Here is a 25,693-nt window from a genome sequence, read left to right as displayed (position 1 = left end):
AGAAACAGCTTAAACTCATTACATTCACAAATAAAAAAACACACTGAGTAAATGCAACATCCTATCATGCAACAGAAAAGTCTAACATGCCTTCTGATCAAACAGATTAACAGGAGATTTGAGAAAAATGCGTTCGAAATTCGTTTTCCCCCGCCATTTTTGTTCTCTGTTGATGGTATTAGTCTTCTCTGGTTGAAACCTGTCTGGCAATCTAAAAGGCAAATACAAAGTACAGAGTGTGAAAAGGAAGTAAAGCATAAAATCACAATCAACTGTATTGGAATGTCAGTAGGTGACATTCTTTGGGCATTGTACTTTTCAAGAAACGTCACGTGAAAAAGGTGGAACAGCATTCATATCAAACCAATTCCAAGGCAGCCTGAAAAAAACCCTCCACCTGACAGCAAGGCAGACACAGAGAGGACAGCGTCTTTATCACAATGGCTCTCCAAAAGATCTTTGGAATTGTAATTCTGGTCTGCCTCACTCTGGTTTCTGGTGCCAAGGAAATCCCGAGGGGTAAGTCTTAAAACATAGATGGTCTTCTTAGAAAAATGTCAAAGTCAAAGGTATTTTATTACTTAAGAGGTATACGTACCACAACCCTTAACAACACAATACACAATCGTACACCGTTCATATGGTGTGTGAAGTGAGTGTGATATACTACATTTGTTAAACAGTCAATGATGAAAACATGTCTTGGTTGTTTTTACATTAACATTGACCTGTTTCTAATTAAACCCATAGCAGTCCCCTAACTTGAAGAGAGGTTACTATGTGGAGGTAGAATAAAATGTGTAGGCAACAAACAGAAAGCTAATTTATGATTTAGAAGTAGCAGTAGTAGCAGCAGTAGTAGTAGTATTATTATTGAGGCCAAAATTGTATATGTTGTACAGTACAGGATATTATGCAGATCCTGAGTTTTTTTTAATAAACAGTATATTCAAATGTATTTGGAAGCTGTTTGTTTGTTTACCGTAGACAGCAGGTTATATTATAAATGTAATGGAATTCCCCCAATGTGTTGGAAATGTCAGTAAAAGAACTGTCAGAACCTGTACTCTACACGTCACCACCTTGAAGAATAAAGCCAAGGGCATTGGGTGGGGATTTATAACACCTACATATTTAACATTGTCTTGACAACGTTGTGTGAAGTTTGACTTTGGTTGTATTTTCATATAGCCACATATAACATGGGAAAACTGTGGCAGAAACATACTGCCCTTCACCACCCTGTTACATTAATGTTCTCCAATTGTCATGCATGAATGCTGTGGTCATGTGTCTTAAGTCTGTCTCTGGAATTCCAATACATTATAATACAGTTCAATAGTATTTTGCTAACCTACATACACTATATTTTATTGATTAATTTATTGATTATCTGTATTTTGCTATTTGGGAATATGTTATTGTGGCAACCAAGTTTTGTAGACCCCAGGGGATGTTGTTGAAAGGCCGTAAAATAACATGATGAAATTACATTTATAAAACTACATTCCAGAGAAACAATATTCCCAAATAACAAAGTTAGTAAGCTGGGTTGTTATTTTAATGTTAATTCCTCCAGCTTTACAGAGCAGATATTAACACAATAGCATGTGTAAATAAATAAATAAATAAATAAATAAAGAGTCCATCCTTAATCATGAGCTGCCTCCTCCAGCTCTCTCACCCAGGTCTTTTAGATTAAGTTGTGCCTTTGTGTTGCAGTGGTGAATGTATTCGCTATGAATGAGGTCGACAACATGAACCTCCTTCAGGACATAACTGGTCTACTTGGTGGAGACAAATCTGACGAAGAGACTGGAACAACTCCCCAGCCCGGTAAGATCCAACTGTTTCACTTTCACTCTTACCGGCACAGGATTCAAACCTACTCCTGAGAGGGGTCCTGTTCCTCAATGTTAACATAAATACTTGGCTCAAATATGAAGCCAGTCCCATTTGCTTTTAAAAAAAAAACATAAACCATTTCAATAGTTTATAATATCCACAATGTTGCATGCTGTGCTGTAGTCAGTCATCATTACATATCCTGAGTAATTTTGAGAGAGCCCATTTTCAGCAGCAATAGCCAAGCCAAAGAAACTTGAAATGTAAATGCATCAAGCTTTAGAAGAAAAGAAAAAGGCGGACCATTGTACTGATCAGGAAATTGAATTGTTAATAATTAAACAAAAAACGAACCAGGAAGTGAACCAGAGAGAATGAGGAAGATAAGTCATTAAGAAAATCTAGCACAAGGAGCCCAGGGCCCGTTCCTCAGGCCTGGTTGAACTAATTCAGGATACTGGATTCAGTCAGTGGGGCCCTGGTCAGCATCTCATGCCTCGGCATCACCGGCTTAAGAGCCGTGTCGTGCCGGAGTCCCAGAGCTGTTTCTGTAATCCAGGCCGCTGTGATCCGTCCCTCTGATGGAGGAGCAGTGACTGTGTGTTTGGTTTGTGTTTCGTTTTAAAAACAGAAACAGAACAACACTACGAGTGACAGCCTGACGTGGAGAGGACTTTTGTGTCTGTTTTATTATTTGTATTTTAAATGATTGTAAACAGCATTATAAATACACGTTTCTGTAAAGAGATATTAGGAAGAGCTAAATGTGTAGACAACATTAGAGAGGGGGTTGTAGCATTCTGTGGTCCGTGGTCCGGACCGCTCGGACCATATCGAGTAAGTGCCAGGGACCATATCGATCGAGTGGTCCGAGTGGTCCTTCCACTGGTCCGAGTGGTCCCTGCAGTGGTTCAGGAGTGCTGCGCAGTGGTCTCTGTTGTTCCCCGGACTCCTCCGCTGAGCAACTTACGATGATTGCTGTGCTTTGAATTTCGAGTTCAGTCTTTTGAGGAAGACTATTCTTATCGCTGTTTGGTTTTAGTTGGCGTTATTACGTTATGTTTCTGTGTGTGTGTGTGTGTATATATATATATATATATATATATATATATATATATACACTCACCTAAAGGATTATTAGGAACACCTGTTCAATTTCTCATTAATGCAATTATCTAACCAACCAATCACATGGCAGTTGCTTCAATGCATTTAGGGGTGTGGTCCTGGTCAAGACAATCTCCTGAACTCCAAACTGAATGTCTGAATGGGAAAGAAAGGTGATTTAAGCAATTTTGAGCGTGGCATGGTTGTTGGTGCCAGACGGGCCGGTCTGAGTATTTCACAATCTGCTCAGTTACTGGGATTTTCACGCACAACCATTTCTAGGGTTTACAAAGAATGGTGTGAAAAGGGAAAAACATCCAGTATGCGGCAGTCCTGTGGGTGAAAATGCCTTGTTGATGCTAGAGGTCAGAGGAGAATGGGCCGACTGATTCAAGCTGATAGAAGAGCAACTTTGACTGAAATAACCACTCGTTACAACCGAGGTATGCAGCAAAGCATTTGTGAAGCCACAACACGTACAACCTTGAGGCGGATGGGCTACAACAACAGAAGACCCCACTGGGTACCACTCATCTCCACTACAAATAGGAAAAAGAGGCTACAATTTGCACAAGCTCACCAAAATTGGACAGTTGAAGACTGGAAAAATGTTGCCTGGTCTGATGAGTCTCGATTTCTGTTGAGACATTCAGATGGTAGAGTCAGAATTTGGCGTAAACAGAATGAGAACATGGATCCATCATGCCTTGTTACCACTGTGCAGGCTGGTGGTGGTGGTGTAATGGTGTGGGGGATGTTTTCTTGGCACACTTTAGGCCCCTTAGTGCCAATTGGGCATCGTTTAAATGCCACGGCCTACCTGAGCATTGTTTCTGACCATGTCCATCCCTTTATGACCACCATGTACCCATCCTCTGATGGCTACTTCCAGCAGGATAATGCACCATGTCACAAAGGTCGAATCATTTCAAATTGGTTTCTTGAACATGACAATGAGTTCACTGTACTAAACTGGCCCCCACAGTCACCAGATCTCAACCCAATAGAGCATCTTTGGGATGTGGTGGAACGGGAGCTTCGTGCCCTGGATGTGCATCCCACAAATCTCCATCAACTGCAAGATGCTATCCTATCAATATGGGCCAACATTTCTAAAGAATGCTTTCAGCACCTTGTTGAATCAATGCCACGTAGAATTAAGGCAGTTCTGAAGGTGAAAGGGGGTCAAACACAGTATTAGTATGGTGTTCCTAATAATCCTTTAGGTGAGTGTATATATATACAGTGAGGGAAAAAAGTATTTGATCCCCTGCTGATTTTGTACGTTTGCCCACTGACAAAGAAATGATCAGTCTATAATTTGAATGGTCGGTTTATTTTAACAGTGAGAGACAGAATAACAACAAAAAAATCCAGAAAAAAAACGCATTTCAAAAAAGTTATAAATTGATTTGCATGTTAATGAGGGAAATAAGTATTTGACCCCTTCGACTTAGTACTTGGTGGCAAAACCCTTGTTGGCAATCACAGAGGTCAGACGTTTCTTGTAGTTGGCCACCAGGTTTGCACACATCTCAGGAGGGATTTTCTCCCAGTCCTCTTTGCAGATCCTCTCCAAGTCATTAAGGTTTCAAGGCTGACGTTTGGCAACTCGAACCTTCAGCTCCCTCCACAGATTTTCTATGGGATGAAGGTCTGGAGACTGGCTAGGCCACTCCAGGACCTTAATGCGCTTCTTCTTGAGCCACTCCTTTGTTGCCTTGGCTGTGTGTTTTGGGTCATTGTCATGCTGGAATCCCCATCCACGATCCATTTTCAATGCCCTGGCTGAGGGAAGGAGGTTCTCACCCAAGATTTGACGGTACATGGCCCCGTCCATCGTCCCTTTGATGCGGTGCAGTTGTCCTGTCCCCTTAGCAGAAAAACACCTCCAAAGCATAATGTTTCCACCTCCATGTTTGACGGTGGGGATGGTGTTCTTGGGGTCATTCCTCCTCCTCCAAACACAGTGATTTGAGTTGATGCCAAAGAGCTTGATTTTGGTCTCATCTGACCACAACACTTTCACCCAGTTCTCCTCTGAATCATTCAGATGTTCATTGGCAAACTTCAGACGGGCCTGTACATGTGCTTTCTTGAGCAGGGGGACCTTGCAGGCGCTGCAGGATTTCAGTCCTTCACGGCGTAGTGTGTTACCAATTGTTTTCTTGGTGACTATGGTCCCAGCTGCCTTGAGATCATTAACAAGATCCTCCCGTGTAGTTCTGGGCTGATTCCTCACCCTTCTCATGATCATTGAAACTCCACGAGGTGAGATCTTGCATGGAGCCCCAGACCGAGGGAGACTGACAGTTATTTTGTGTTTCTTCCATTTCCGAATAATCGCACCAACTGTTGTCACCTTCTCACCAAGCTGCTTGGCGATGGTCTTGTAGCCCATTCCAGCCTTGTGTAGGTCTACAATCTTGTCCCTGACATCCTTGCACAGCTCTTTGGTCTTGGCCATGGTGGAGAGTTTGGAATCTGATTGATTGATTGCTTCTGTGGACAGGTGTCTTTTATACAGGTAACAAGCTGAGATTAGGAGCACTCCCTTTAAGAGAGTGCTCCTAATCTCAGCTCGTTACCTGTATAAAAGACACCTGGGAGCCAGAAATCTTGCTGATTGATAGGGGATCAAATACTTATTTCACTCATTAACATGCAAATCAATTTATAACTTTTTTGAAATGCGTTTTTCTGGATTTTTTTGTTGTTATTCTGTTTCTCACTGTTAAAATACACCTACCATTAAAATTATAGACTGATCATTTATTTGTCAGTGGGCAAACGTAAAAAATCAGCAGGGGATCAAATACTTTTTTCCCTCACTGTATATATACACTCACCTAAAGGATTATTAGGAACACCTGTTCAATTTCTCATTAATGCAATTATCTAACCAACCAATCACATGGCAGTTGCTTCAATGCATTTAGGGGTGTGGTCCTGGTCAAGACAATCTCCTGAACTCCAAACTGAATGTCTGAATGGGAAAGAAAGGTGATTTAAGCAATTTTGAGCGTGGCATGGTTGTTGGTGCCAGACGGGCCGGTCTGAGTATTTCACAATCTGCTCAGTTACTGGGATTTTCACGCACAACCATTTCTAGGGTTTACAAAGAATGGTGTGAAAAGGGAAAAACATCCAGTATGCGGCAGTCCTGTGGGCGAAAATGCCTTGTTGATGCTAGAGGTCAGAGGAGAATGGGCCGACTGATTCAAGCTGATAGAAGAGCAACTTTGACTGAAATAACCTCTCGTTACAACCGAGGTATGCAGCAAAGCATTTGTGAAGCCACAACACGTACAACCTTGAGGCGGATGGGCTACAACAGCAGAAGACCCCACCGGGTACCACTCATCTCCACTACAAATAGGAAAAAGAGGCTACAATTTGCACAAGCTCACCAAAATTGGACAGTTGAAGACAGGAAAAATGTTGCCTGGTCTGATGAGTCTTGATTTCTGTTGAGACATTCAGATGGTAGAGTCAGAATTTGGCGTAAACAGAATGAGAACATGGATCCATCATGCCTTGTTACCACTGTGCAGGCTGGTGGTGGTGGTGTAATGGTGTGGGGGATGTTTTCTTGGCACACTTTAGGCCCCTTAGTGCCAATTGGGCATCGTTTAAATGCCACGGCCTACCTGAGCATTGTTTCTGACCATGTCCATCCCTTTATGACCACCATGTACCCATCCTCTGATGGCTACTTCCAGCAGGATAATGCACCATGTCACAAAGATCGAATCATTTCAAATTAGTTTCTTGAACATGACAATGAGTTCACTGTACTAAACTGGCCCCCACAGTCACCAGATCTCAACCCAATAGAGCATCTTTGGGATGTGGTGGAACGGGAGCTTCATGCCCTGGATGTGCATCCCACAAATCTCCATCAACTGCAAGATGCTATCCTATCAATATGGGCCAACATTTCTAAAGAATGCTTTCAGCACCTTGTTGAATCAATGCCACGTAGAATTAAGGCAGTTCTGAAGGTGAAAGGGGGTCAAACACAGTATTAGTATGGTGTTCCTAATAATCCTTTAGGTGAGTGTATATATATATATATATATATATATATATATATATATAATTTTTTTGTTTGATTTTGTTTTTGTCTTTATTTTTGAAAGTATTTGTATTGTATTTTTAATAATACATATCTAATGAAATTTGCTAATTACATAATGCTTTGAACTGTCCTGTATTATTGCACTTTGTATTGCTCTTATATTTTGTAAGTCATCCTGGATAAGGATGTCCGCTGATAATAATATATGTAATGGGTTATATAAAAGGCGGTTCTAGACTACAAAGTTTAGGGGGCTACGAAACAATGTCCAGGATCGGTATGGGGGGCGGGTGGGCAGGTTGTGCGGAGTGACATTTTAACTCTTGGGTTCCTGTGTTGTATTGTTTTTAGGGGGGCTGAGAGAAAATACAAGGGGCGTTTGACGGGGTTTTGTCGGACTGTATGATCGCGCCGTTACTTCATAATCGTATTTTTTTAGGTGGGCTGACAAAATACAGGGGGGCTGAAGCCTCTCTAAATAGGGTCTAGCGCCGCCACTGGGCTGTATGTGAGGTAGCCAAAGCACAATAACATCACAATCAATGGTTTTGAATATAATGTACATTATATTTATATTTATCAATATTACCAACAAGGACAGTAATACATACTTACATCAGCTCGTATTAATCTATTATTGTCGATATTTATTAATTCATTAAAGTAAAGTCTGCCACAATATCATACCGTGTTTCTCTGGTGGCTGCGTGGTCGCGACACTGCTGACTGGTCTATAGCGAGTGGGCCGAGTGGGCCGAGTGGCCCCTGCACTGGTCCCTATTGCCGGCGCTGTAATTGCGGTCTCTGTGTGCTGTGAATTGCGAGTTCCTGCACTACACTGAAGACTGCTTTATCTGTTCCTGTTAAACAGAGTATAGTACAATGCACGGTCTCCTACAGCGAACTAACCACTCAAACTGTTCCATTACTATTTAGTAGTTTTATATACAGTATTGTCTGTTTTGCGTCTCTATAATAAAATGCACATTACATTAACTAAACACAAATAATTATGTTTTCCTTAGTGTGCTGAACGAATAGTGAATGCATAAAGCATGAATAGGCAATGTTTGTGAGTGGTTACGTTTCTCCAGTCCAGCGCGCTCTTGAGTGCCGTGACTGACACTGTTGTGTGTTCGGTGTCTGTTGCGGGTCTGAGTGGTCCGCACTGCGCTGTGTATAGTGAGTTGGCTCAGACACTTATGTAATCTGCTATTACTTTTTGTTTATGTTGTTCTTCCCTTTGTTAATATATATTTATTTATTTATCACTATACTATCTGTTGCGAGTGTATTGACAGTCAGCTTGTTTTCTAAATATATCTGTGTATGCATTTGTCTGTTGATAGGAATATAGTCTAATTGTACTACTGGATTTACAGTACGGTGAAGGGCAGACCAAATTCTGAAATGTATAATTGAAAATACAAACCGTTAACTTTAAATACAAAAGAGAAAAAAAGGTTTGTATGAATCAATTGCATGACATAATATTAAATAATATGAAATCTATCCTAATAGTGAGACTTCCATCATCTGGCAAGAATGACTCAATACAACATTAATTCTGACAAAAGTTTTTAATAAAAGAAAATAAATAAAACATGAGTCTCATTACTTAACTTTTCAGCTGCATTCTATATTGGGGCTTTCACTGTACTTGTCATTATACTTACCTTATGATTATGTTTAAGGTTCAGTAAAGTGCATATACATCTCTATTACTTTGTTACCTCTCAGCCTTAATTGTTAAGCTTATTTGCAATTTCTTTTAAATGATGGAATTACAAAATGGATTATACCTTATAAATTAGTCAAATTGGATGTGAATATGGAAATTATGTTAATTTCTAGATTGATTTGAAGCCTAAAGTACAAACACACCAGCACTCAAGCAACAAACTCAGCCTACTTATGTTTTTGTTTTAAAGACATTATTGTTCAAACAGTGGTTACAGTTTCTGCTTCAAGAGTTCAATTGTAACCTTAAAAAAACAACATCAATAATGTTTCATGTCTTTTGGACGTTCTCGTGTTTCCAGGAATGGAAACTCAGCAGTCTTTTGGGATTACTACATAATCTTCAAATTTTGATAGGCCCTTCTGAAGCTAATGTGACTTCTGCCTGAAATCTGCAGAATACTTCATGCTTTTCTAATATTTTGATGATGATCTGAAAAAAGAAAGTGCATCAGTTATCTGTTAGAGATCAACATTGCAGTGTTAACTGTGGATTCTCATTATTTAATTCATGAATAGTGACATTTTTCACATACAGTACATAGTTTGTCTATTTAAGCAAAAATAGTCCTAGCATGGCTATCATATATTACATGGTAATGCAAATTGTAAAATATTTAAAACTATAAAAAATAAATATTTACCTCTGGAGCCAACACATCTAGCAGTAATGATGTATTCTTATACGTCGTGTTCAAGATCACAGAACGTTTTATTTTATCATACAGAAAAACTGTCTGTAAAAGAAAGGGAGATCACATAACATAGTGCCAACACTGCTGACTGCTATCAACATCAATGACAGTGAAATACTCTGTAAATGTACTTGCCTCTTTTTCATCAAGTATTGACATCCTCATTTTTAGTGTCTGTTTCAGTTTTGGCATATAGGAAGGGTTTTGGAACAGAAACATCTGGTTTGATTTATTTTTGCCTCTCATTAAGTCATGCACCAGTTTCTGTTGGATAAACAATATATCAATATCACATTTATTTCAGGTCCTCTCTCCAATTAATAATATCCATTTAAACTTGAAATAGCATTATTTACTTTCCTATGCATTACATCTATTTCAGTGTTTTATATAAACTGGAGATATGTGCTTTATTCCATGTAAGTATAATAACTTACGGTAAAGCACATTAAGATTACTTGAGAATATAACCTTTTGTACAAATAATATTATTGTTCATTTTGATTTACCTTAATTTCTCAATCATCAATCATCAATTAATCACCAGCTCCTCCCATCCTAAGAAGTGTTTTTACACTGCAATATACACTCACCTAAAGGATTATTAGGAACACCTGTTCAATTTCTCATTAATGCAATTATCTAACCAACCAATCACATGGCAGTTGCTTCAATGCATTTAGGGGTGTGGTCCTGGTCAAGACAATCTCCTGAACTCCAAACTGGATGTCTGAATGGGAAAGAAAGGTGATTTAAGCAATTTTGAGCGTGGCATGGTTGTTGGTGCCAGACGGGCCGGTCTGAGTATTTCACAATCTGCTCAGTTACTGGGATTTTCACGCACAACCATTTCTAGGGTTTACAAAGAATGGTGTGAAAAGGGAAAAACATCCAGTATGCGGCAGTCCTGTGGGCGAAAATGCCTTGTTGATGCTAGAGGTCAGAGGAGAATGGGCCGACTGATTCAAGCTGATAGAAGAGCAACTTTGACTGAAATAACCACTCGTTACAACCGAGGTATGCTTCAAAGCATTTGTGAAGCCACAACACAACAACCTTGAGGCGGATGGGCTACAACAACAGAAGACCCCACCGGGTACCACTCATCTCCACTACAAATAGGAAAAAGAGGCTGCAATTTGCACAAGCTCACCAAAATTGGACAGTTGAAGACTGGAAAAATGTTGCCTGGTCTGATGAGTCTCGATTTCTGTTGAGACATTCAGATGGTAGAGTCAGAATTTGGCGTAAACAGAATGAGAACATGGATCCATCATGCCTTGTTACCACTGTGCAGGCTGGTGGTGGTGGTGTAATGGTGTGGGGGATGTTTTCTTGGCACACTTTAGGCCCCTTAGTGCCAATTGGGCATCGTTTAAATTCCACGGCCTACCTGAGCATTGTTTCTGACCATGTCCATCCCTTTATGACCACCATGTACCCATCCTCTGATGGCTACTTCCAGCAGGATAATGCACCATGTCACATGACAATGAGTTCACTGTACTAAACTGGCCCCCACAGTCACCAGATCTCAACCCAATAGAGCATCTTTGGGATGTGGTGGAACGGGAGCTTCGTGCCCTGGATGTGCATCCCACAAATCTCCATCAACTGCAAGATGCTATCCTATCAATATGGGCCAACATTTCTAAAGAATGCTTTCAGCACCTTGTTGAATCAATGCCACGTAGAATTAAGGCAGTTCTGAAGGTGAAAGGGGGTCAAACACAGTATTAGTATGGTGTTCCTAATAATCCTTTAGGTGAGTGTATAAATCATTTATAACCAAGCATTGACTCTCAGGAAAACATTTTAGTGTAACATGAAGCATATATTGCAGTTTGGAGAGTATTGTACTAACCATGCATGAAAATATTTTCAGCATGTTGAGCAGTACATCAATTAATAATCCAGTTTGTATTGCAGGTGAAGGCTTTATTTAAATCAAAATTATATCTTTATGTATTACTGTCACAATTTGATAGGTGGTTGAAAAATTAATTATGCAAACCTTTGAAAGTGGTATGGACTTGGAGCCGCAATTAAAAGCTCTCTTGACAAGGTCCTCAGGTGTTACCTCTGCACAGTCCATGTGAAGCCAACCCTTGCAATCATCACATTGGATCCACTGCATTGTTTTTTCTTCTGGGTACAGCATGCTAAAATGTGGAGCAGATAATGTAATTAGATTATTTGACAATTATACAACATTTTTTACATTCTTTTAATATTGATCTTGCTAGAATAAAAGTTACCTACTTCTTTCCAGTTGTACCTCTTTGATAAATGCAGGCACTGATATCGCTGGCTAGTCGCTAGTCTTCTTCTTCGGTTTCAGGTAATGTCAGTGTGTCTTTTTCTACCTTTAAATATTTCAGAGGCAATAGTATTATATACTTTTATATGTCAGTATTTTCTGTGCATACTTTTATGTAGAATGGTAAAGTAATATTTTGTTACCTTGCAATGCAAACAGGTCATCAAGGCTGAAGCATGGTACACTCTCAAATGTGAGACTTGGCTTCTGTTCATTATTCTTGGTATCATGTCAATGCCTCTTATTTCAAGCTCTGCAGTCTTGAGAAAGATTCAAGGAACCATATGTATCAAATACATACACACTATAATGGTTTCATTTGTAATTCAAACGAATACTCCACAGCTTTCTGAATCATTCTGCATCCATTGGGGTGGATAAATTGTACTACATGTAAATAAGTCCCATGTTTCTCTGAAAACATTCCTAGATAAATATAAATCATACTTGTAATTGTGTATATAAGAAGCTTCCTAGCTCCAATACAAGAACAGTTAAAGATATGGAGCACATTGTCATTTGGTTGCCATTAACTCATCTACATGTACATTAATTAATATATACAATGTGCCAGATACATTGTATATCTGAAGTAATATTAGGAAAAGTAAAATACTGTTTTATTGTTTGAAGTATTTTACATTACAATAAAAACATTCATTCAAATTTTAATACTTATGATTAAAAAAAATTAAAATCAATTCTTAAAATCACTTAAAATTTTTAAAATCTTTGTGATTTAACAAAACAAAATACTAAACTTCAAATAAACAAGTGCACAAAACAACAAAACAAATGTGATTAAAGCAAACTGCTAACCAACATAAAAGTCAAATACATTGAAAATAACTGAAAATGCACTGGACAAAATAAAGAAACAATTAAAAAGGAAAAAATAAAAAACAAACCAAAACAGTCCAATGCATTTAAAATTAAATCCAAAACGGTCAATGTATGTGACAAAGAAATATAACAAAAACAACCCAAAACACAATCAAACTAGTGTTTTTAAAAACAACTAAATCTTTAAAAACAGTTAAAATTCATGTTTAAAAGTCATTTTAAAATATAATCTTTCATAAAAGAATTAAAAGATCTTGGCTCGGGCTCCAGCAGGGGGAGATGGTCGTCCCCGGAGGTGGGTCCCATCAAGGGATCCTAAGCTACCCCAGATCTTTTATGTGCCAGATCTTGTAGGCTTCCTCCTTGCCCCTCTGATGGACCTCCAGATTGACATACTCACGAATGAGTACCATGCCCCTCCGCGCGGTGACAATCGGGTCCAGCTCCTGCTTATTAAAAAGGCAGATATTCCGTCCCTCCCACAGGGCCTGCTTCACTGCGCAGACGACACGCCACCAGCACCTCAGGGAGGGAGATGTTATTCCCTTGGCAGGGCCATAAAGGATCCGCTGGGCGGTCGTCCGCACAGGAACGGCAAACCTGCGGAGGAACGGAAAAAACAGGAGCCAGACCCTGCAGGCGGAGGGGCAATCCCTAAAGATGTGAGCCTCCGTCTCCTTCCCCAGGCAACCCTTATAGGGGCAGGTGTCATAAGGATCTATGCCCCTTCTGTGCATGAACACTCGGGTGGGGAGACACCGACTCACAGCCATCCAGGAGACATCTTTCTGTGTATTCGTGAGGCAAACGTGCGTAGCGTTAGCCCAGATAAACCGGCAGGTTTCAGGAGGGAAATCTTCTATCCGGCTGGTCTCCTGGGTAGATCTCATCTGGCTACAGATGGTCTTATAATCCCAGGAGGCCAGCACGACTTTATGGAGGCATACTTCGAGCACAAAGGCTCGGAGCGCCCTGTAGAACAGCGGGGGATCCCACGAGTGCGGCCTGGTGTTATCCAGATCATTCCTACGTAGAGGAGTATCGGGAAAAGGATGGCCTTTACGACCAGCACCTTACCAGCCATCGTCAAGGTCCTTGTGCTCCAGCCGTGTATCTTCTTTTGGACCTTAGATATGGCCTCCTCCCAGCTCCGGGTGCCCGTGTTGGTCCCGTCGATCGTGATCCCCAGAACCTTGATAAACGGCTTCACAGGGAACACGGTCGGCGGGCCCCGGCCGACAGGCCATGCCCTGGAGAGGTAGACCTCGCTCTTGGCCTTGTTGACAGCGGCCCCCGTCGCCCTGCAGAAGCCGTCCAGCAGTTCCTCGACCCTGGCCACGGACGGAGCGTCCGTGCAGACCACGGCCACGTCGTCCATGTAGGCCAGGGCCTTCAGTTGCTCTCCGCCGGAACCCGGGAGATGGAAACCTGTCACCCGGACGTCCCGGCGGATCGCCTGCATGAACGGCTCCAGACAGAGGACGTACAGCAGGGCCGACAGGGGACAACCCTGCCGGACCCCCGACCTGACCGGAAATGGTTCGGTCAGGTGGCGGTTCACAAGGACCCTGCTGCTTAGACCGCTGTAAATGATCTTAACCCATTTCCTCAGGCCAAGAGCGAGACCCATCCTCTCCATGACGAGCTGCAGGTATTCGTGGCCCACTCTGTCGAAGGCTTTCTCCTGGTCCAAGCTGATTAGGACCAGGGGAAGCCCTCTCTCGTTCGAGTAGGCCACGACATCCCTGAGCAGCATGGCGTTGTCGGCCGCCGATCTCCCCCGGGCACCACAGACCTGGTCGGGACCCACGACTTGAGGGAGTGGCCGCTGCAGCCGGAGCGTCAGTGCTTTGGCTAGTATCTTGTAGTCGGTGCACAGGAGGCTGACCGGCCGCCAGTTCCTCAGATCTTTTTGGTCTCCCTTCTTGTGAAGAAGGGAGAGGATACTCTTCTTCATAGAAGGGGCCAATCTACCCTCTCTGTACATCGACCCCAAGACCTGGGCCAGATCTTCTTTAAGCACCTCCCAAAAGATCTTATAGAACTCAGCAAGTTCTAGGACCCGGTGTCCTTCCAGAGTTAAGACTCTTTATCTAATATTAGGAAAAGGACATTGTAAGAATGGAACCTGTAAAGTGACTGGAACCAAGACAATTCAGGTTAAATGCAATGTATTACAGACCTCATAATATAGAGCAGTTTAACAGTGGACTTGATTGACAAGCCTGTCCAACTCCACCTTCCAGCGTTCCCACCCCTCTCACCAGAGTTTCCAATTGCAGCCGCATACAAGGAGACAATGAAACTCTCCCACATTCCTGGGTAACGACCCACACCTGTATCTCTCTTGAAGTTGATTCAATTATCTCTCCCCAAAGCATGCTAGACAGATTGTCTCCTCACTAACCTTTATCAGTGGCTATTGTTGTGCTATTGCAGGTTTCAGAGTATTTTATTCCTTACAGATTTCTTACCAATACTTACCTTTGTGAACCTTGAAAAGTCCATATACAACAGCATTCTTAGTCACCAGTTTAGGATCGGAGAGCTGTGGTGGGGTTGGTCCGGGACAGTAAGGACATATTGTTTCATGTGGGATAAACTGTGCAGGTACATCTTTTTCCTGCTTTGCTATATCTTCTGGTAATTCTTTGGGTATCCATTTATTATTCCACAAGTAATTAACCATCTTGACAAGGCGTTCTCTGTCTGGTGGGTATTCATGTAGTTCAAAAGAAGGTTCCTGTTCAATATCCATGCATTTCTCACTCACAACTTCTGTGGCTTCTTCATCACTCTCATTTCTCTCCGTTCTATCTAACAAAGCCTTTTGTTCTTGATATAGCCACCACATTGAGAGATACCTGTGAACACATCTTGACATTTTCCTACTTCCTTTGCATTGGCAGTACCATTGACCTGTCTTGGTGTCAAAAGTAACTCTTGTCCTTCCAAAATAACACCAATAATCTTTCTTTCAAGTGTACACAGAAAAGTACACAAATCTGTCAGACAATCCATGATCATTAAAAAAAACTGGGTAAACACTACACACCCCTTCAATGGATGTTTGTGTTTGTAATGAAAGACATTCATCTTTCCTAAACTTTGAAATAAAGCCATTATCACACATAATTTCAAGACCTGTGTCTTGTAGTGTAGATGGTGGAGTGAATGGTAGTGACACAGTAGTTCTCTGTAAATGAATACATTCCAAAGCTGGATTCCCACTTCGGCTAGCAAGAGCCATAAACTCCCTACACTTCTCCGATTCACAGTCAATCACTTGTGCAGTGAAAGATTTGCAGATATGTTATGGTGCCCTTTGACCACATTTGTCTTTGGGAGTGAAATAAATACCACTTTTAACATCAACACAGTAAATGGGATCCTTTGCTACCCCATGGTGATGCATAGCGTGTCGTCACAAGGAAGCATGACTTCCAAAACTGGCATTGCAGGTATTACATTGCAATGGTTTAAGTTTAATCTTTCCTCCAGGACTGACTTGGCTGTCTAGTGGAATCTTTTTCCTTTCAGCCAGTGTTTCTAATAAAACAAATGCATAATGAAAAATATGTATGTCAGTATAGTGTACGTTAGGGTGCTCTACTCACACGAAAGGGTTTTGAGATCAGTGATTTTCTTATTTCTTTTGATTTGCCTGTATAGCATTTTTAGATCTGTGTAGAAATGTAACTTGTTAACAAAAATACAACAGTGGTAAAATATTAGGATCAGCCTTAGATAGTAGAGTCATTTAAAAAGCAAGTTAGAATGTGTTAATAAAAGAGTCCTTACCTGTACCATAGTTTCCATTTATAATTTTGCAATCTGTAGTAAGAAGGACATATATAGTTTTGGGAATGTTTTTCAAAGTTTACAGATTTTAAAGCAGAATAGGCAAGTATGATGTACATTTGACATAAAAATGTATCAGTATGGAAGAAAGTGGAGCATAAGACTGCCTATGAAAATATACAAAAGTAGAGCACTTATTCTTAGGCATTTCAAAGAGTTACAATTAATTATATAAAAACAATTGTACTCATTTGTAATGGTATGAAATTCTTAAAATACAATGGCTTAAATATCTGTATTACCATGTTTTCAAGGTGTTTCTTGAAATTATGCTTTCTCTACACAACAGTTTTGCACTTATGACAGTGCCAATGGCTTCTGTTTGCAGAGCATCCATGCTCAGCACAGTAACAAGGAATGATAAATGTATCTGTGAAAATATACATACCACAAAACTTAGATTATATCAACATAAATATTGACATATTCATAAGAAAATGGTTATTGGGCAATTCAAAATACAATGGTAGGACAAACTTTGAACATGTAAGTTAAATACAATGTTTGAAAGTCAAAACATACATGCATATTATATAAATATGATACATTTAAACTTGTAATTAAGACAATGATCACAGTATATTAAATACAATGCCTAGCCATAAAAAATAGATGTTTGATCTGCAGATATTATACTATATATTGTATTGATTTATTTTTTTCCAAGGGCAGTGTCTCCTTTATTTCTTACCAAGAACAAAAAAAAATCTGAAACAGTAACATAAGAATAAATGAATAACTTACCAACACCTTCATCACCAGTGTTTTTTAAGAGGTGGTGCTCTGTACAAGTAAACGGTGTCTTGCAAAATTAACAATCTTTATCTTTTGATATCTTGCATAAGTCCTCAAAAGATGCAAAGGTTTTTGGACCTGTTTGAAAAATAAAAAGTAATAATACTACAACTAATGACACCAGTTTTATGTTAGTACACAGAAGTGGCAAAATGTTTCAAATATCATACCTGCCATAAGGACGTAATCTTTTCAGATGCGTTGATGGAAAGAATCTGACGTGATCGGACTTAAAAATATACCGCTCGGCCTGTGATTGACGTCTTTTGTGATCCGAGTCCAGCCACTCCAGACTTACCTGGCGCCAAGGATGCATTGTGCAAGGTGCAAGGTGTGAACAGCAATCAGTGTAAAAGATTTGATAAAATATTCTCAACTGATGTGAGAAAATGGAAGGGCTAACCAAATAATTCGAAAACTAATGTTAAGACATCGTGTATGTATCATCATCATCATCGTTTTTATTAGTAGTAGTTTGAATCAAACTAGTGATAACAGTACAGACACCACTCAACAGTGGTCCAGGGAACACAAACATTGTTTGTTCTTAATGCAAAATATTGAATGATAGAAAAAACACATCAGAACAGCATACATTGTACTTTACAGTAGCAGCCAGGCTGTGAAATAACAAGCAAATACGTCCAAATATATTTTTATCATCGTTAATTATAATAATAATAATAATAATAATAATTATTATTATTATTATTATTATTATTATTATTATTATTATTATATTAATAATAAAATAATATTAACTTATAACACCAAAGTTAAACTCGTAAAAGATTACAACTCACTGTATACCCAAGACAAGAAATAATATATACCACAGAGACCACTCAGAAGTGCCGGACCACATTTCTTATTGCCATTTTGTTGTTGTGGTTAATACACAAGAACATCCACAGACAAACTGCATATTCGTAACAGACAAAAATGGTTATTACGATAAGTATATTTGAAAAATAATGGCATGACAAGAATATAACTACTTAAACAAAAACGTGATATTCTAACACCAACTAAACACTAACGAGTATAACAGATAAAGCAGTCTTCAGTGTAGTGCAGGAACTCGCAATTCACAGCACACAGAGACCGCAATTACAGCGCCGGCAATAGGGACCAGTGCAGGGGCCACTCGGCCCACTCGGCCCACTCGCTATAGACCAGTCAGCAGTTTCGCGACCACGCAGCCACCAGAGAAACACGGTATGATATCGTGGCAGACTTTACTTTAATGAATTAATAAATATCGACAATAATAGATTAATACGAGCTGATATAAGTATGTATTACTGTCCTTGTTGGTAATATTGATAAATATAAATATAATGTACATTATATTCAAAACCATTGATTGTGATGTTATTGTGCTTTGGCTACCTCACATACAGCCCAGTGGCGGCGCTAGACCCTATTTAGAGAGGCTTCAGCCCCCCTGTATTTTGTCAGCCCACCTAAAAAAATACGATTATGAAGTAACGGCGCGATCATACAGTCCGACAAAACCCCGTCAAACGCCCCTTGTATTTTCTCTCAGCCCCCCTAAAAACAATACAAACAGGAACCCAAGAGTGAAGAAGTCACTCCGCACAACCTGCCCCCCCGCCCCCCATACCGATCCTGGACATAGTTTCGTAGCCCCCTAAACCTTGTAGTCTAGAACCGCCCTTTATATAACCCATTACAGATATTATTATCAGCAGACGTCCTTATCCAGGATGACTTACAAAATATAAGAGCAATACAAAGTGCAATAATACAGGACAGTTCAAAGCATTATGTAATTAGCAAATTTCAATAGATATGTATTATTAGAAATACAATACAAATACTTTCAAAAATAAAGACAAAAACAAAATCAAACAAATTATATATATATATATATATATATATATATATATATATATATATATACACACACACACACAGAAACATAACGTAACAACGCCAACTAAAACCAAACAGCGATAGAATAGTCTTCCTCAAAAGACTGAACTCGAAATTCAAAGCACAGCAATCATCATAAGCTGCTCAGCGGAGGAGTCCGGGGAACAACAGAGACCACTGCGCAGCACTCCTGAACCACTGCAGGGACCACTCGGACCAGGCCAGGGACCACTCGGACCACTGCAGGGACCACTCGGACCAGTGGAAGGACCACTCGGACCACTCGATCGATATGGTCCCTGGCACTTATTCGATATGGTCCAACCCCTACTGGAACATTATATTCAGACAAGCATGTCCCCATAAGAATACGTTTTCATGTGCAACAATAACTACATTTTTGCTATTTAGTATTATTATTATCATCATCATTTGTGCTAGTATATATGTATTTTAAACAGCACAACGTGACTCCCTTAATTTATTACTCTTTCTGCAGATTTGTAACTGCAAACAATACTTTTTGCCGTATTATTATAATTTACTTATCAGGCGTCCTTAACCAGGGCAAGTTACAGTTGAAAAAAAATACACACGTTTCATGATTAATCATCCAGATACAATATAGCAGGTTATAATTGAACTAAAGTGTGCACGTCTCAGTCATGGCATATATGGACGCATTTATTAAACCAGTCCTTATGTTTTAGAGGGAAACCCAGATCTGCTGGATTTATTTATTCATTAATGTAACTTGTAATGTGCACACATTAATTGAATCGTGTTCCCTTCACACTGACTGTCTCTGTGGATTGTCCTGCACACATTCACACAACACAGCCTGAAACACCGGCCAGCTGTTCATACAATATTAATAACATGGGCTGCTATGATGCGATTATTATCCTTCAGTTTATTTTAACTAGTCAGGGCACTGTACCGGTCCTATGAAATCCAAGTGCTTAATGCACTCGGATATTAACTGTATAGCAGTCATTGTTTCTGTACGTGGATTTCACTCCATGATGATAATAAAACTGTAACTTCGTCATGATCCCACACAGCACTTGAGATTATATCTTCCGACAAAATGTATCTGATCTCTTCCCTGTGTCAACTAGTCAAGCGCACAGGTCCGCTGCTGAAATTGAAGTGTTTCCTCAGTGGGGACGGACACTTACGGGCACGTCTGGCAGCAGATAGTTAACCAGCCACAAACACGGACGCATCCAGACACTTAGCCAGTGGAAACGGAGCATTAGACAACAAAATGATCCTAGGAGTGTACCTTGGGTGTCACCTTGTGGAGGCTTTATGCATCACATTGAGCATTTAGAGGAATAAATCATTATAATCCTATACTCGTTATATTATTTATAACTATAACTATATTTATATTATATAAATATTTCAAATATTTCAAAAAGGATTTCAGGATTATATCAGGAATACATTTGAAATCAATCACCCTGCTAGAAATCCTGAACAGGTTCTTGTATAAGATTCACTACATGACATTCTATATGATTCTTTGCCCAGGAAATAAAATAAAAATAAAACAGAGCTTAGAACAGCATTTCAGACATGGCATCTGCTGAGATAGCGGTCCCAGCATTTAATAAACCAATCAATTTCTAGAATGACCACAAACAATCATTATCATCGTGTCATTAGCTTTATGTATTAGTTGTTTCATTAGTACGGAGGTCAGTTTAACTGGGTGTCAACAGTATCACCTATAGGACAACTAAATTACACTTGATGTATGTTGTGGCATCATAGTACACCACCCTCTCATTATACAGCTGGTGTTTGAGTAAAACAAAACACAATATATTGATGGCCGCAATGAAATAAAGACAAATTAAAACAGTCACACATACTGTACTACCAACTTTAGTTTTATGGAAGGCCAAATAAATGATAACCAGGCAGAAACTGAAAGAAATATGAGGCTAATACAGTGCAAAGTGGAACTGTAATACTTACAGACAAGAATGTGTAATCTCTACAGTACAATCTCTATAATCCTACAGTAGGATACTGTGTAGGATATCGATGATCTTACAGACATTCCGGTGGGATCCTGAGCAGGATTTTATTGTAGGATCCTATAGTGTCATTCAGGATCTTGTACAGCAAACAGCATCCTGTTCAACATTGCTCTCAATGTTTTTCTCGTAGTGCCTCAAAACTGCAAGGACCTGCTAGACCAGGGAATGAAATCGACTGGCTGGTACTCACTGTACATAACAAATGAAAAAGCCATCCGCATCTACTGTGACATGAACACAGAGGGGGGCGGCTGGCTGGTGAGTGAAAAGGAGAAAACACTTGGTGTGGCATTTTAAGAAGTGAAGTCTGTGGGTATCTCACAATTAATTTCTGTACAGTTTTGCAATACTATTTTTTTATTATTGTATAGTTAAACTGTGAGTCTCCCCCTTCAGAGTTAATCTTGAGAGCCTATCTATCCCTGACAATTTGAAAAGATAGATCTCTATGGAATCAAATGGCACTGTGGGGGGTAAATGACATTTTATAAATTAGAAATGATGTATTAATGAAATATGTTCACTGCCTTCACAGGCATTATCCTGTATTGTCTCACTCCTCCCCTCTGTGTTGCGGCTGTAGGTATTCCAGAGGAGAAAGGAAGGACAACTAGACTTTTACAAAAACTGGGCCACCTACAAGAGTGGGTTTGGTTTGGAAGGATCAGAGTTCTGGCTGGGGAATGACAATATTAATTTGCTGACCAATTCAGGTGAGTCTGTTAAACTTCCCTCACATGAACCAGAACATCAGCGTTCCATATTATTATTATATTTCTTAGCAGATGTCCTTATCCAAGGCGACTTACAATTGTTACAAAGTATCACCTTATTTTATACATACATTGATACAGCTGGGTTTAAGCATCTGAACACTGTTGCTATCTGAGATTACGTAAATACTGAGAATCACTATGGGAATCACCTCTGCCATGGAATTAGTTATTATAACAATGTTTCTAAGCATGAGCAGAAATAATAGACAATGTAACTGATGTATGCAAGAAAGCACCACTGAAATATGAATAAGATAAGATTAGCTTTGTACATTGTACTAACCATATTGTTTCCATTATTGTCTTCTCTCTTGTTTTGAAGGTAATTATGAGCTAAGGATAGACATGATGGATAAAAACAATCAGACTAAATTTGCCTTATATGACTCCTTTAAGATTGATGATGAATCTGGCAACTATCGACTCTTCCTGGGAACATATTATGGAGGCACTGCAGGTAAGGAACCCATTGTTATCGATCAGTCCCCTGACAATTGCAACATCAAATTCAGTTTCCTGTTTGTTCAATACCTTGATTTCCCTATTTCATTCCAAATATACTTTGTGTTATCCAAACATTTATCAAAATATGGAAAACAATCTGTGTTTTTTCTGAGCTCAGGAAATCCCAGCTCTAACAGGCATGGCATATACAGCTCTGGAAAAAATTAAGAGACAACATTAATTTCTGAACTTGGAGTGGTCTCTTAATTGTTTCCAGAGCTGTATGTTGCAGACACGGTCAGTTTGTCAGAAGTACAGAAGAGTTACTTTAAAATGGAAAACATTAATTAATAAATTAATTAAGAAACTATTTGAGTTCCACATGGAAGCAACAGTTCCATGTAATGTATTTATTTTATGCTTTTTGTTATAATTGTTAACTTTAAGTTATTCTGCACAGCTTTCCCACTCTTGTCTCACTCACAGTATCAGGTATGAGCGTCGGATAACTAGTCATCCTAAACTTTTTGTAAACTTGCAGATTTCTGCACTTTGTACTGCACCTCTGATAACCAGACATCGCCTTAGCATTTTTATTCTGATGTTGCTGAAACCCACCTGTCCACAAATTTACTTTGCATCTGTTGTATTTTGCATTGGAATGCTAACCAACTGGTCAAGCCTGTCTAATAAAGGCTTATAATGTTACATATTAGCAGATGTGTTTATATGTCTAACTAAATAACATTTTAATATTGGAGAACATTGTTAGAACACAAAACTGCACAGAAGCTTCTTCACAAACCTCAGTCACTGATGTACTCACAGATATAGTATGTTCTCCTGCAGAAGTAGAAGGGTGGTGATTTTATTCAGATGCTACTCTGAAGGAAGCACTCTGGCTACGAAGAAGAAGAAATGTCAATATGAAATTAGAAATATAGTTACAGCATATTATTTATTTATTTATTTATTTATTTATTTATTTTGCAAAGGCATAGCTAAACAAATTTTTAACATAAGCAATGTAATTAACCAAAATAAAGTATTAAAATGCTTCTTGGTTGAAGATGCATACACATGCAGAATCAGATCTTAAGATCCTATTGTCCAGCCCTAAGTCTACCAAGATCGATCTATGCGTGTTTGCTAGTACATTGCAGTTTTTTTGGAGGCCAGGGGAGGGAATAAATTGCCGGATATTTGATTCTTTAACAATCTTCTTTTTTCTCATTCGACAAAATTCTGCATTCTCTGTATCATGTACTAACTTTAGCACCCTCTTGTGGATACTTCAGAATATTGTGGCTCAATATCATATACACAACCCCATTCATTAACTAGATTCAATGTATTGTCAGGTGTAACTGCACTGTTGAACTGTATATATCTGATACGTATATGGTGATACAAGCACTGCACAGTCTGGCTATTACATATTTTTCAGAATCTGACGTGAAATTGAAACATACATGGACATTACAACCGGAAAAGGGGAAAGTCAAATGTTTATTGTTCACTTTTCTGACGCTATATTGAAGAGATTGAAGAGAGTTTTTAATTATTTTGTATAAAGAGACCTCTTCCACTCAAATATCATTAATTTTCTGTACACAGGTGATTCTATGGGATTTAACAACTACCATGCCTTTTCAACCTACGATCGCGACAACGATGAATCATCAAGCTCCTGTTCCTCCACTTTCAGAGGTGCCTGGTGGTATGCAAGTTGTACCAATTCCAACCTTAACGGACGGTATTATACTACAGCTTACTCTGGAAATAACGGAATCAGATGGCCAACTGCATCTCAGTACTCCCTGAAGTTTGTGGAGATGAAAATCAGACCCCGCGAATGATGAGGTCACTGTGCACCAATGAGGGACACCTTATATTCCCTGGGGCTTGTCATATAGGTATATCTTCTTTCTGACTGGGAGACATGCTTTATTTTAGTTTGGGAAATTCACTTGCTGTAACAAAATGTCCAAGTCATTAAAAATGTAGCAACGGTCCATATAAAAATATTGAGTGTGTGTGTGGCTTTAAAAAAAAAAAAAAAAAAAATTGTAATAAGCAGAAACTTTTAACGAAGGTAAAGTACATGTTTTTACAAATGCATATGTGCAATTTCAGATAGGCTATACATCTTCACTCTAATATATTAAACCGCACATTACAGAAGTGGGTAACATTAAAGACTAAGATGACATTAGAATGGCCCACAAGTGTAATCTAACCAGATTTGTCTTAACAAGGTGCAGAAGGGTTTTATAAAATGTACGTCTATGATTCAGTTTTCCATCTTGAATGCTGTTGTTCATCAAGAGTTGATCATTGTTATTCATTAAAAAAAAGAAACAAACATTCACACTTCATCACTTCATAAAATGTAATGTGCCGAACCAGTCAAGTGCCTCATGAAGTGTATTGTGCTACACATGCATGCAATCTATTTTATCTACTATCTATATTTTGCTTTGGACACTCAGACATCTGATTTAGTGTTTGACAAATATCTATTTGTATTTGTATTTCTTGATTGAAACTTGATTGTTGCTTTGGAAACTATTATTCATTATACACTAGTTTATTTTTGTATTAGATAAACTTCTGTAATTTTAATCAATTCAGTTATTCTAATTCATAAAACACATTATGCATATAGTCTGTGGTGCACAATTAAACAATTAAAAAGCTTGAGGCATTTTTACTTGACTTATTCCTTGCATTTGATGGTAATTGTAAACATCATCAGTGTATGTGAGAACAGAGAACATTAGGTTTACATATGCAACCTTAGTTAGCTGAAAAAGAAAAGTCCCAAAGAGGACTATGTGTTATTGCACACACAAATAACATACAAAGCTGCCCATAGGCCTCTGTCACTTGCTGTCACTTAGACAAACCTTTCCCCTTTTCTGCTTTATCTATGCTGCCCAGGGACAGGCTTCCCTTCTAAGGCTCATTAGCTTATGTGGGCTCGTGTAAGATATTTTCTTTTCAGATAACCAGGGTTGCATATGCAACACTAGCGTTATCTTTCAATTCACAAATAGCTCCCAAAGGAGACTACAAGATGCCAATTATTCAAGCCATTGTTAGGGAGGACTACTGACGGAGCCCAGTAAGGCCACATGTGAGGCCCATAGCCTACATGGATGCAAGGTCAGCATTGGGCAGATAAATTATATCTATATGTATATATTCAGGAGCAGGTAGCCACCAAGGGG

At 39.2% G+C, this 25,693-nt stretch overlaps 1 protein-coding gene across 1 annotated transcript; it reads left to right on the top strand.

The window, feature by feature from the left end:
* Nucleotides 1–360: 360 nt before the first annotated feature.
* Nucleotides 361–25,163, top strand: LOC136750064 (ficolin-1). Its single transcript, XM_066704826.1, has 6 exons — nucleotides 361–519; nucleotides 1,723–1,836; nucleotides 21,371–21,498; nucleotides 21,824–21,953; nucleotides 22,339–22,473; nucleotides 24,078–25,163. Exons 1-6 carry the CDS (start codon nucleotides 441–443, stop codon nucleotides 24,317–24,319), a joined length of 828 nt encoding a protein of 275 aa, XP_066560923.1. The 5' UTR covers nucleotides 361–440; the 3' UTR covers nucleotides 24,320–25,163.
* The last annotated feature ends 530 nt before the right edge of the window (nucleotides 25,164–25,693 follow it).

Source organism: Amia ocellicauda, chromosome 5, assembly GCF_036373705.1.
Source record: "Amia ocellicauda isolate fAmiCal2 chromosome 5, fAmiCal2.hap1, whole genome shotgun sequence".
Taxonomy (NCBI): Eukaryota; Metazoa; Chordata; class Actinopteri; order Amiiformes; family Amiidae; genus Amia; species Amia ocellicauda.
Note: the sequence above shows the minus strand (reverse complement) of the source record. Positions and strands in the feature narration are given on the sequence as shown.

What these genes read in the sequence shown, in the direction of transcription:
- LOC136750064 (XM_066704826.1), top strand. Translation starts at nt 441, where the DNA reads ATGGCTCTCCAAAAGATCTTTGGAATTGTAATTCTGGTCTGCCTCACT. An exon ending in TGGAACAACTCCCCAGCCCG is followed by an intron (nt 1,837 to 21,370) that starts GTAAGATCCAAC and finishes TTTTTCTCGTAG; the next exon opens with TGCCTCAAAACTGCAAGGAC. An exon ending in ATATTATGGAGGCACTGCAG is followed by an intron (nt 22,474 to 24,077) that starts GTAAGGAACCCA and finishes TTCTGTACACAG; the next exon opens with GTGATTCTATGGGATTTAAC.